General features: G+C 41.2%; 1 protein-coding gene across 1 annotated transcript; it reads left to right on the forward strand.

Moving 5' to 3' along the window:
• The first annotated feature begins 1,985 nt into the window (after positions 1-1,985).
• Positions 1,986-10,234, forward strand: LOC121561317 (tryptophan 5-hydroxylase 1-like). Its single transcript, XM_041873913.2, has 11 exons — positions 1,986-2,159; positions 3,803-3,958; positions 4,596-4,788; positions 5,161-5,261; positions 7,426-7,493; positions 7,654-7,850; positions 8,045-8,180; positions 8,615-8,741; positions 8,856-8,951; positions 9,057-9,190; positions 9,308-10,234. The coding sequence occupies exons 1-11, from the start codon at positions 2,058-2,060 to the stop codon at positions 9,480-9,482; spliced, it is 1,485 nt and encodes a 494-aa protein (XP_041729847.2). The 5' UTR covers positions 1,986-2,057; the 3' UTR covers positions 9,483-10,234.
• Positions 10,235-13,206: the final 2,972 nt, after the last annotated feature.

Here is a 13,206-nt window from a genome sequence, read left to right on the forward strand (position 1 = left end):
TATACTCTTAGTTACATTAATGTTTGGTCTTTTCTGTGGCCTTTACTCAACAGGAGTCTTTCAAAACGTTCTCTAACCACAGTCAAAAGAGAACAAGTGGAAGACTACAATGACTAATTGTACAACAAACAAATGTGAAAATGTCAAGGTCTACAACAGGTCACGTTTTGTGTGTGCCGTATAGATATATCTCTGATTTTGGAAGCCGCAAAACTGTCCAGACGCGGGGAGCTGTCCATTATGCTGTGGTGCTGAAATTGTTATATGGATGAGTAGTTGGGATTGTGTGGTTTTTCTTTATTTTTACTATTTTCTACATGTAGAATAATAGTGAAGGCATCAAAACTATGAAATAACACATATGGAATCATGTATTAACCAAAAAAGTCTTAAACAAATCAAAATATATTTTCTATTTGAGATTCTTCAAATAGCCATCCTTTCCCTTGATGACAGCTTTCCACATGCTTGGCATTCTCTCAACCAGCTTCATGAGGTAGTCACCTGGAATGCATTTCAATTAACAGATGTTCCTTCTTAAAAGTTCATTTGTGAAATGTATTTCCTTCTTAATGTGTTTATGCCAATCAGTTGTGTTGTATAAGACCAAGTCAAGCGCTATGATGAAACTGGCTCTCATGAGGACCGCCACAGGAATAGAAGACCCAGAGTTACCTCTGCTGCAGAGGATAAGTTTAGAGTTACCAGCCTCAGAAATTGCAGCCCAAATCAGAGGATTCTGTGTGAATCAGGCCTTCATGGTCGAATTGCTGCAAAGAAACCACTACTAAATGACACCAATAAGAAGAAGAGACTTGCTTGGGCCAAGAAACACGAGCAATGGACATTAGACCGGTGGAAATGTGTCCTTTGGTCTGGAGTCCAAATTTGAGATTTTTGGTTCCAACCGCCGTGGCTTTGTGAGACACGGTGTGGGTGAATGGATGATCTCCGCATGTGTATTTCCCACTGTAAAGCATGGAGGAGGAGGTGTTATGGTGTGGGGGTGCTTTGCTGGTGACACTGTCTGTGATTTATTTCAAATTCAAGGCACACTTAACCAGCATGGCTACCACTGCATTCTGCAGCGATACGCCTTCCCATCTGGTTTGGGCTTAGTGGGACTATCATTTGTTTTTCAACAGGACAATGACCCAACACACCTCCAGGCTGTGTATGGGCTATTTTACCAAGAAGGAGAGTGATGGAGTGCTGCATCAGATGACCTGGCCTCCAAAATCCCCCGACCTCAACCAAATAGCGATGGTTTGGGATGAGTCGGACCGCAGAGTGAAGGAAAAGCAGCCAACAAGTGCTCAGCATATGTGGGAACTCTTTCAAGACTGTTGGAAAAGCATTCCAGGTGAAGCTGGTTGATAGAATGCCAAGAGTGTGCAAAGCTGTCAACAAGGCAAAGGGTGGCTATTTGAAGAATCTCAAATAGAAAATATATTTTAATTTGTTTAACACTTTTTTGGTTACTACATGATTCAACATGTGTTATTTCATTGTTTTGATGTCTTCACTATTATTCTACAATGTAGAATATAGTAAAAATAAAGAAAAACCCTTGAATGAGTAGGTGTTCTAAAACTTTTGACCGGTACTGTATATGATATGATATCGATATAAAAACCCTTAGACCTGGGATGTTTTGTTGTTGGTGAAGGCTGTATGATAGGCTTCCCTTGTGTCAATTAGCAAGGGATCACAACTACACCAACAGTGCCTCATTATTATAGGGTACTGATTCCCTTCATAAAAGTAAATATTTTGTACACATCAGTGTGTGACATTATCGTGAGGTTAGTTTTATAACCATTACCATGTTACATTTAGGCATTTAGTGTTGATACTCCTTATTTTCCGCGTAGTCCTGACACGTGCACTCCTCCTCCCCCCACCCCATCCCCACCCCCTCCTTCCACTCAGTGTTCATAAATACTGAGGCGCCTTGTGCTTTGAGTGAGAGACTCATAGGTATATCATAGCCGTTACAGCGGTAGTGGGCTGCCTTACTTATTCTCACTCAAACATATTAATCAAAGAACTTTGACATGTATTCAAACAAGATTGACGGGCCGCGCAGAGGAAGGTCTTTCGACTCTATGAGTTCTTCATTGCATACTTGTTACGAGGAAAAGCAACTGAATAATGAGGTAAATTATATTTATATTGTAAGTAAATAATAACTGGCTAAGCTAAACGAAATTATTTTTCATGCAACAATACAAATGAACAGTTATTTTACGTTGAATTGTGACTTGTCTTTGGGTGTCATTAATAAGCTTTTGTCAAAGGCTTGAATAATCAAACATAAAGCATTTACTTTTGTTGCGCCAATCTGTAATCTTAACCTCCACTTCATTAGTTCATTTATTTATGTTCCCCTCTGGTTAGGTTTAGCTAGCTCTTTTACTGGTGCCATAAACCACCTAAATCTGGAGACAAATGAGATGCGTAGCCTACGTCATACAATAAGGAGGTCATTGCAAGACACATTATTGTTAAGTGAAATAAAGGATCACGCATTCATAACTTTTCAGAACGCTCACACCGCAGACCTTCGCAGACATCCGACTAGATTAAAGAAAGTTAATTTGTCTGTGTTCACAACGAGCCACAGCATCTAGATGTAGGTATATCACTGAGATATAAACTAAAACCATGCACGTAATTGATAAGCATTTGCGAGTTTGTGTACAACATGTTGATTTTAATGGTATTTCCTGTGAGTTGATGTACATTTAATTTAGCTTAATTAGCCTATTCCAAAAATGCTTAAAATATTCTGATGATCGGCATAGACTGGCCCCAAAAACCATTTGGCATTAACTGAAATCACACCGACAAAATCAACAATTTGAACACCTAAAGATGATAAGAGAATACATTTACATTTTACATTTTAGTCATTTAGCAGACGCTCTTATCCAGAGCGACTTACAGTTAGTGAGTGCATACATTTTCATACTGGCCCCCCGAGGGAAACAAACCCACAACCCTGGCGTTGCAAGCACCATGCTCTACCAACTGAGCTACAGGGGATCCTACGGATATGTTCCCTTGATGGATTTATTGCTGCGCTGAAAGTAGCCATCTATAATCCCGCGTTGGATTTGGATTGGAGAGGGCTATCATTCGTCACCAAATGCGATTACTGCTGCAGATCTCTTTACAATGAGACAGACACAACTCAGCATGGTCAAAATAAATTTTGCCTACCGGATTTTTTTGGGGACAGTTTAACGCTTCCAATCTATAGGCTAATTAAGTGTGTGGTAAATATTTAGACCTAACAACATCAGTCTAAATTATTATCTTATTATTTTGTCCCTATATCTTTTTATTTATTGCGTCTGAGCGCGGCCCAGTGTTGTCGCTGTCCAGTGCTGAAATATCGAAGTACCCTGATTAGGCGGCGTATTCAGTTTGCATTCAGCTGCAGTGAATACTTGTGATTGTTTACTCTTCATTTACACTTTGGTGAGCTTTGGTTGTGTAAATACATTTTTTGATTTAGGTGCCCTTTCTTTGTGAGGCTAGCAAACTCTTGTTCAAATACGGCTCTTACGCACAGGATATTGAACAAATCCGTGGGCCTATCAGTCCATCTAAGCCCTTTCAAACAAATTTGTCGTCGGAGGTGATGTGCTTTTCCAAAACAATTAACTTCCTGTTCAGCCTTGATAAATGGTGTAGCATAACCCAAAACACAGCCAAATCCTTACTTTCCACAAATAGGCCTAGCCAGCTCCGAGGTTTGTTTTTCATAAATATTTTCCCTCTCTTTTCCCAACAGATTAAAAAATGTACCTTCAGCAAGATCGACGAGAACAAGGACAACAAGAGTTCAACTTGGGAGAATGGTCGCTCTTTAGAAAAGGGTCGCGCGGCCATCGCCTTCTCCCTCAAGAATGAAGTTGGCGGGCTCGTTAAGGCGCTAAAACTTATTCAAGTAAGGTTTAATATTTTAAAGTAGGCTAGCATATACCAAACGGGTGATGGTAGACACCAGTGTTGGGAAGTAGTGAACTACATGTAATTCAACTAGTAATTTAACTACAGTTTGCAGTAGTTTGGTGGTAGTTGAACTCAATTCAAATCTTGGGAGCATTTTCAGAAGTTAATAACTTTTTTTGGCATGTAGAGGTGTAGCTAACTACTGGAACTACACACTACCTTTTTTCCAAAAATAAAATATGGGTGAAGTAATTTCCTTTCTTTTTCAGCATCGGACTTGCCTAATTCTCACTTGAAACATAGTTTTTGTGTTTAATAGGCTAAATTGAACATTCTGTTAACATCTGACTCCAGAGTGATCTGTTCATGCAACTTGTAGTCTATGACATTTCAGATTTAGATATGATCATTTATCACAAAGTAGTTTGGACTAGTTAACTAATTTAGTTAAGTAAACTATATTTTTCTTAAGGTTAGCTTTAGTGTAGCTTAACTTCTTCCAGTGTGAAGTAATTGGTAGCTTAGTAAACTATATTTTCAGAGTAGCTTCCCCAACACTGGTAGAGACATTATCATGTACATCAAGATAAATGACATCACTTTAAATGTCTTGTTATTATTATCATCACCAGGAGAACCACGTCAACCTTGTTCACATCGAGTCCCGAAAATCAAGGCGGCGCGGCTCAGAGTTTGAGATCTTTGTTGACTGTGACAGCGGCCATGAGCAACTCAAGGAGCTCACTGAGCTGCTACGAAAGCACGCCGCCAACGTAGTTGATATGGACCATGACCAGCCTGACAATTCCAGCCTGCCTGAAGAAGGTAGGCCTAGCTGCTACTTTTGAAATGATTTCAGAGTCCCTAAAGTCTAGCCTCGTAGGCCTATTATCTATTACCAGACTGATTACGGCAGCGAAAGAGAGACTTCCGGATTGTTGTACGAGGTTACTAAAGGGTCAGTGCTATCCGGAATCCTTGGGACGTCCCTACCCTAAACCCTAACCTTAACCCCCTACCCTTACTCGAACCATAACCATATCCGTACCTACCCATAACCCTAACCCTTACCTTAACCATTTAAAATGTAAACTTCAGTGGGGTAGGGATGTCCCAAGGATCCCAGATAGGCCTGACCATGACTAAAATCTAGTGTAGAGGCCATCCCAGATCATCCCATGTTTTTTTTTGTTTCAGACACTGAAGATATTCCCTGGTTCCCAAAGAAAATCTCAGACCTGGACATGTGTGCTAACCGTGTCTTGATGTATGGCTTAGACCTGGATGCTGATCACCCAGTAGGCATACCTTTTAATATGCTCTGGTCAATGACGTTACATTCTAGTTGCAGGCCTGTCTGACCATGGATATTCTATAATTATTTTACAATGTTCTTTTTTTAAAGACTGTGGCAGTCACACTCCTTTTGTAATTTTTGAGCTTTTATTGAAGAGATAGAACAGTGTTGGAAAGACAGGTAAGATGGGGGGAGTCAAAGGGCAGTGGGCCTGATTTGAATCCATGCCGACTCTGGTATACATGTGTGCCGTGGTCAGCGGCTTAGACCGCTAGACCACCATAGGCCACGAGATATCCTATAATTCAATGAATTAACTGAATTATAGGATCTCTATGTCTCAGACTCTCACTGACCTACTGAAACAGGAGACAAACCTGTAACAATGTTACAACTATCAAAGCCAGTTAGAACTACACTGACTTTATTAGAGTGGCAGATGGAGGATTAGACTAATACCTCTATTGTGATAAATGGCACACTTACGGAACAGCCACTCAGTAAGATAGTGCATCAGTTGCTGTCACACCTCAATGACTTACAGTTGAAGTCGGAAGTTTACATACACTTAGGTTGGAGTCATTAAAACCCGTTTTTCAACCACTCCACAAATGTCTTGTTAACAAACTATGGTTTTGGCAAGTCGGGTAGGACATCTACTTTGTGCATGATATAAGTAATTTTTCCAACAATTGTTTACAGACAGATTATTTCACTTATAATTCACTGTATCACAATTCCAGTGGGTCAGAAGTTTACATACACTAAGTTGACTGTGCCTTTAAACAGCTTGGATAATTCCAGAAAATGATGTCACGGCTTTAGAAGCTTCTGATATGCTAATTGACATGATTTGAGTCAATTGGAGGTGTACCTGTGGATGTATTTCAAGGCCTACCTTCAAACTCAGTGCCTATTTGCTTGACATCATGGGAAAATGAAAAGAAATCAGCCAAGACCTCAGAAAAAATATTGTAGACATCCACAAGTCTGGTTCATCCTTAGGAGCAATTTCCAAACGCCTGAAGGTACCACATACATCTGTACAAACAATACTACGCAAGTATAAACACCATGGGACCACGCAGCCATCATACCGCTCAGGAAGGAGACGCGTTCTGTCTCCTAGAGATGAACGTACTTTGGTGCGAAAAGTGCAAATCAATCCCAGAACAACAGCAAAGGACCTTGTGAAGATGCTGGACGAAACAGGTACAAAATGATTTATATCCGCAGTAAAACGAGTCCTATATTGACATAAACTGAAAGGCCGCTCAGCAAGGAAGAAGCCACTGCTCCAAAACCGCCATAAAAAAGCCAGACTACGGTTTGCAACTGCACATGGGGACAAAGATCGTACTTTTTGGAGAAATGTCCTCTGGTCTGATTAAACAAAAATAGAACTGTTTGGCCATAATGACCATCGTTATGTAAACACCATCCCAACCATGAAGCACGGGGGTGGCAGCATCATGCTGTGGGGGTGCTTTGCTGCAGGAGGGAATGGTGCACGTCACAAAATAGATGGCATCATGAGGAAGGAAAATTAGGTGGATAGATTGAAGCAACATCTCAAGACATCAGTCAGGAAGTTAAAGCTTGGTCGCAAATGGGTCTTCCAAATGGACAATGACCCCAAGCATACTTCCAAAGTTGTGGCAAAATGGCTTAAGGACAACAAAGTCAAGGTATTGGAGTGGCCATCACAAAGTCTTGACCTCAATCCTATAGAACATTTGTGGGCAGAACTGAAAAAGTGTGTGCGAGCAAGGAGGCCTACAAACCTGGCTCAGTTACACCAGCTCTGTCAGGAGGAATGGGCCAAAATTCACCCAACTTATTGTGGGAAGCTTGTGGAAGGCTACCCGACACGTTTGACCCAAGTTAAACAATTTAAAGGCAATGCTACCAAATACTAATTGAGTGTATGTAAACTTCTGACCCACTGAGAATGTGATGAAAGAAATAAAAGCTGAAATAAATCATTCTCTCTACTATTATTCTGACATTTCACATTCTTAAAATAAAGTGATGATCCTAACTGACCTAAGACAGGGAACCTTTACTAGGATTAAATGTCAGGAATTGTGAAAAACTGAGTTTAAATGTATTTGGCTAAGGTGTATGTAAAATTCCGACTTCAACTGTATCTTTTTTGTCTGCAGGGCTTCAAGGACAACGTCTATCGCAAAAGAAGGAAACACTTTGCTGATCTTGCTATGAGCTACAAACAGTAGGTCATATTATCATGCTATGTGAGATCTGATTTGGAAAGCTATGACATTAATGCTTCAATGTCCTAATGCACACAGGTATAGTTAGACATTTCTACTGTAGCTCCACTCTTTCATTATCTTTCTGTATCTCTCTTTCTTCCTCTCTCTCTCTTTTAGTGGGGAGCCAATTCCGCGTGTCGAGTTCACAGAGGAGGAGGTGAAGACCTGGGGTGTGGTCTATCGGGAGCTCAATAAGCTGTATCCTACCCATGCTTGCCGGGAGTACCTGAAGAACCTGCCACTGCTCTCCAAGCACTGTGACTGCAGGGAGGACAACATCCCCCAGCTGGAGGATGTGTCACACTTCCTCAGAGGTGAGACAGGCAGAGTCGGCCACTGTACATGACACCACACAGTCTCATTCAGTCTGATGCTCAGGTTTATCAGCATAATGAAAGCTATTGTAAAATGGAAAGTGTGGATTTAGGGGTATCAAATTAGATGTTGCTGAATGAGTCGTGGCCTTTTACATGAGTAAAAACATATGTGTGTGTGTGTGTGTCGTCAGAGCGCACAGGCTTTATCATTCGGCCCGTGGCAGGTTACCTCTCCCCACGAGACTTTCTGGCAGGTCTGGCTTTCCGGGTTTTCCACTGCACTCAGTATGTTCGCCACAGCTCTGACCCTCTCTACACACCTGAGCCGTAAGTACCCTTAACACATGTTACGTTAATAAGGAGAAGTTGGTATTGTAAAATGTTAATTTATTTTTTCATTGTTGAACACATCTATCTGACATTGAGTAAATCAGTGTGATATTCATAGGGACATAAACATAGCAATACGTCACCGAACCGAAAATAATCATACAGGAACATGGAGTTTCTTTCCATACAGAGAGCCTGTATCACATCCCTAAGCAAACTTAACTCTTACAGCTGATTGCAACTCAAAAGGACATTTTCCACAGCTACAGTCCAGTATGAGATAGATATTCAAAGGTGCATACATAATCATTCATTGATTGTTTCAAAAATAAAATGGAAGAACACTTGGTTACACTGTCACAAAGTTGCACATGTCCGCCACAAGCTTAACAATCAACATATATGTGTGTGTGTTTATGTGTGCGTTACAGAGACACGTGTCATGAGCTGTTGGGTCATGTCCCCCTGCTGGCGGAGCCTAGTTTTGCCCAGTTCTCCCAGGAGATAGGTCTGGCTTCTTTGGGGGCCTCAGACGAGTCTGTCCAGACGCTGGCCACTGTAAGTGCTATTTCCATGACACCAATATCAAAACACTGTGCTGGAATTGAACTGTTTTTCTTGTCTAACTCAGATATTTAAACGTTGTTGGCTTTTTGTGTTTTTGTTTTGCAGTGTTACTTTTTCACAGTAGAGTTTGGCCTGTGCAAGCAGGAAGGAAAGATGAGAGCCTACGGCGCAGGACTTCTCTCCTCTATCAGTGAGCTGAAGGTAAAGGCATTTCATATTCATATTTATATTCAAACACCATTTCAAGGGTAAAAACACCATCTGATACAAACCAAGAATCCTAAGATACTTTTTTCCCTCATACAGCATGCACTCTCTGGCAATGCAACGATCATGCCCTTTGACCCCAAGGTCACCTGCAAGCAGGAGTGCATTATCACTACATTCCAAGACGTCTACTTTGTGTCAGAGAGCTTTGAAGAGGCCAAAGTCAAGATGAGGTAGGTAGTTTGTGACATTGCATTCTTGGCTGTTCTGTGGGCTAATAAACTATTCTTTCACCTTTCCAAACCTGGGCTGTGTTATGTTTTCGTCATTATCTGTTCTTATGCACACAGGGAGTTTGCCAAGACCATCAAGCGTCCGTTTACAGTGAGGTACAACCCCTACACCCACAGTGTGGACGTGCTGAAGGACACCTCCAGTATCAACAGCATGGTGGAGGATCTGAGACATGAACTGGACATCGTGGGCGACGCCCTACAGCGCCTTAACAAACACTACGCTGTCTGACGTGCCTGCCTGGCCCTCATGCTTGACAAGGGTTGCAAAATTCTGGTAGCTTTCCCAACATTTCAAGGTAGTCCAGAAATCCTGGTTGGAGGATCCACAGAATCAGGAGGGAATAAGCAAGAAATCTGATATCCTCCAACCAGGATTTTTGGAAAACATGGGAATTTTGAGAAAGTTACTGGAATTTTGCAACCATATACCTGACACAGCCCTGTACTGCTGTCTGTAGTTGGCTACCACCTGATCCTTACCAAGCAGCTCGCTGCTCTAATCCTACTCACTGATATCCCCAACTAGCCTTTTACCTACAAAATAAATAATAACTCTTCAAATTCAAATGTTATATTAACTTTATTAAATTAATAACCAGTAGTTTACTTTGAAATTGAATACATTTTTGGGTTTGTCATGTGAATAATGATATTGACTAAGGATGATTAGAATGGAATCTGACCTTTCCTTGGCTCTTGCTTATAATTACTAATATTCTCTTGTTTTTGATATACTGTATTTCTTTTCTATTGAAAGTTCTATGTTAATGCAAAAGTAGTCTTATAGGTATTGTATTGTACTCTATTGACATAAACCGTTTCAATCAATGTGTGGAGGTAAAGTTACACGCTTGTGTGTATAGTGAGTGACAGTCTATGTACATGTATTATCACATTGCACAAAGCATAGAGCTGTGGTAGTATTATATGATAGATTGTGTGTGTGTGGATGTGTTTAACTATTCTTGTGGGGACCAGAATAGTAAACAAACACAAATTTGTCCAACTGGGGACATTTTGTTGGTCTCCACAAGGTCAAATGCTATTTCTAGGGGGTTTAGGGTTAAGGCTAGAGTTAGGGTTAGGAGCTAAGTTTAGGTTTAGGGTTAAGGTTAGGTTTTTTGGTTAGGGTTTGGGGAAGAGTATGGGTTAGGGTTAGGTTTAGGGTTAGGGAAAATTGGATTTTGAATGGGACTGAGTTGTGTGTCCCCACAAGGTTAGCTGTACAAGACTGTGTGTGTGTGCACCTTATCGACCTGCTGCTGTTAACCTCCAGTGGTCTTTCGCATAAGATGTTAAAGGAAGGAATGCATGTGCATGTATCAGTGTTTGGATGATGACATGAATGTACTTCTATTGAAAAATCTTTAATTTGTGTAAATGGATCCCTGGTAAACCGATCCTTGCATTGTTTTGTGTGTGTTAGTCTTTGCACTCTGATAATGACAATCTGGGCCTCTAGCTATGGGGAAAAGATTTACAGTAGTTGCTTTGTTCTGTTTTTCTTCTCATTAAATGTACTCCATGTTCACACACTGTGTAATACTATGTGCAATAGTTATAATTCAACTTTCCTTTGCGAACACATAAAAAGCTATCAACATTGAGGTGGATATAAATACCTTTAATGTCAGCTAAACAACAAGCAACACAGAGTTAAATTGAGATTGTTTTACAGAAGAAGCTCTGTTCTTCACCGGCTGCAATATAAATCGATGGCCAGAGGGGGGAGAGATTGTATCAATTTATGGAAAGATAGTAACTCTCACACATGGCAGGAGGGGTCAACCTTGGTTAAGGCCCAGTAGCATTTGTGCAATAAGTCATTTTTGAAAGATATGAAGAGCCTACAATTGGCATCACACAGAACAGGCATTATATGCATTCATTGCATATGGAGTATTTGTTCTCAAGGCACAACCCATTGGGGTATTGATCAGACTGAGAATGCAGGATGGACAGGAAGCCATAAGGTGGTTTGATGCAGGGTCTGGTGGGGTAGACTGGAGAATTGGACCTGGAGCCTTGACCTGTACTGTCATCTATCTCACTGCTTCGATAATGGTTTTTCCCCATATGCCTAGGATATACTATTGCAAACAGTAAAGACATGTTCGTTTGGTCATGTTGAATAGGCAGTGCCGATGAGAGAGAGTGAGGACATAGAGAAGTGGCTTTTGTATCACCTGCCATCAACTCAGATGATTGTATGTCGGTTGATTTAAAAGGGAGAATGTGTGTGAAATGTGTGTGTATTTATATGAGCTGTTACTGTACGTGTCAGTGTCCCCAGCCCCGCCTATGCCTGTGTGTGCATTTCTGCATGCATGTGTGTGTGTGTGTGTGTGTGTGTGTGTGTGTGTGCAATCCTTCACACTGTGTATTTAATATACTGTATGTGTCTAATTTGACCAGGCCTCAGAGGGAGACGGATGAGATGAATAGAGGTTATACTGTCCGCATGCCACTTGCAAGTCAATAACTGTGATTAATATAACAGGGGCACTTAGGAGTGATGATCATGCGTATTTAACATCGAAAACACAGGGCAGATAATAGCCTTAAAAGGAATCACATTAATTCCCCCATGCCCTTGGCTGATGTACGAGATGGTGATAGCATCACGTTGTGAGCCAGTGAGGTAGAGGTGTGTCACGTGTGTTCCTACTGCGTACTGTATAACTAGTAGAATAAAGAGAATAGAATGTGACGTCATCCAGAGACACCGAACCTCTCTCCAGACACTAATCTACAGGGAAGACCAGGAGGTCAGTAAAACGTTATGTGCTTGTGTGTGTGTGTAATAACCATTTGCCATAGTGTTTGTGTGACACAATGTTCTCTCTTTTTTCTGTGTGGATTGGTTTCACATGATTATGCAGGGCTTTACATAGCTGTTCACGATTCCCTCCATACTGTTATGCCCCAACATCTTTGAAGATTCTAAGCCATCTGGAAGAGCGAGAAGCAGAAGGACACATAGGCAATGCCACAATGTGGCAACCACGCAACTAGAATGAGTTTGTTTTATTTCTATGGTGACAACACCAGAAACAAGGGATCTGGAAGGACTGCTGAGCTTAAAAGGAATAACCACTGGAGGAGGAGTGAAACAGAGTGTAGACAGAGAGGGAGGAAATAAAGAGGGAGGGTTCAGAAAGGGAGTGAAAGAAAGGGAGAACATGACAATGGGGGGGATAGGTCTACTGCAGAAAATAAACGGAGACACAGGGAGAGCATAGCATGTCGTTTCCTGAATGTGTAACGTATACTTGCAGAACATAGTGACATCATGTCAACCCCTATGGTTTAAAACCGGACGAAAAGGGACATGTTTTTTAGATTATTGACTTTATCTTGTTTGCTCATAACGTGACACAACTTGAAGGCTGCACCTCTTGAGCTGGTCCTGTAGGCTCTAGTTTTATCTTACCTTGATTATTGTCCAGTCATATGGTCAAGTGCAGCAAATAAAGACCTAGTTAAGCTGCAGCTGGCCCAGAGGGCTAATATCAATACTATGCATGCCAGTCTCTCTTGGCTAAGAGTTGAGGAAAGACTGACTGCATTGCTTCTTGTTTTTATAAGAAACTTTAATGTGTTGGAAATTCCAAATTGTTTGCATAGTGAACTTACACACAGTAATGACATACACACTTACCGCACCAGACAATCATGGATACTCTTACTGGCAGTTGTGGCTGCTTTGCGTGATGTATTGTTGTCTCTACCTTTGTGCTGTTGTCTGTGCCCAATAATGTGTGTACCATGTTTTGTGCTGCTACCATGTTGTGCTGCTGCCATGTTGTGTTGCTACCATGTTGTTGTCATGTAGTGTTGCTACCATGCTGTGTTGTCATGTGTTGCTGCCATGCTGCGTGGTTGTCTTAGGTCTCTCTTTATGTAGTATTGTGGTGTCTCTATTGTCGTGATGTGTGTTTTGTCCTCTATTT

This window comes from Coregonus clupeaformis, unplaced genomic scaffold (genome assembly GCF_020615455.1).
Source record: "Coregonus clupeaformis isolate EN_2021a unplaced genomic scaffold, ASM2061545v1 scaf0792, whole genome shotgun sequence".
NCBI classification, from domain to species: Eukaryota; Metazoa; Chordata; class Actinopteri; order Salmoniformes; family Salmonidae; genus Coregonus; species Coregonus clupeaformis.

Excerpts from the sequence above, each read along its gene's own strand:
- LOC121561317 (XM_041873913.2), top strand. The coding sequence starts at position 2,058 with ATGTATTCAAACAAGATTGACGGGCCGCGCAGAGGAAGGTCTTTCGAC. Across the intron at positions 5,262-7,425 it reads ACCTGGATGCTGATCACCCA|GGCTTCAAGGACAACGTCTA; the intron begins GTAGGCATACCT and ends TTTTGTCTGCAG. Across the intron at positions 8,952-9,056 it reads CCTCTATCAGTGAGCTGAAG|CATGCACTCTCTGGCAATGC; the intron begins GTAAAGGCATTT and ends TCCCTCATACAG.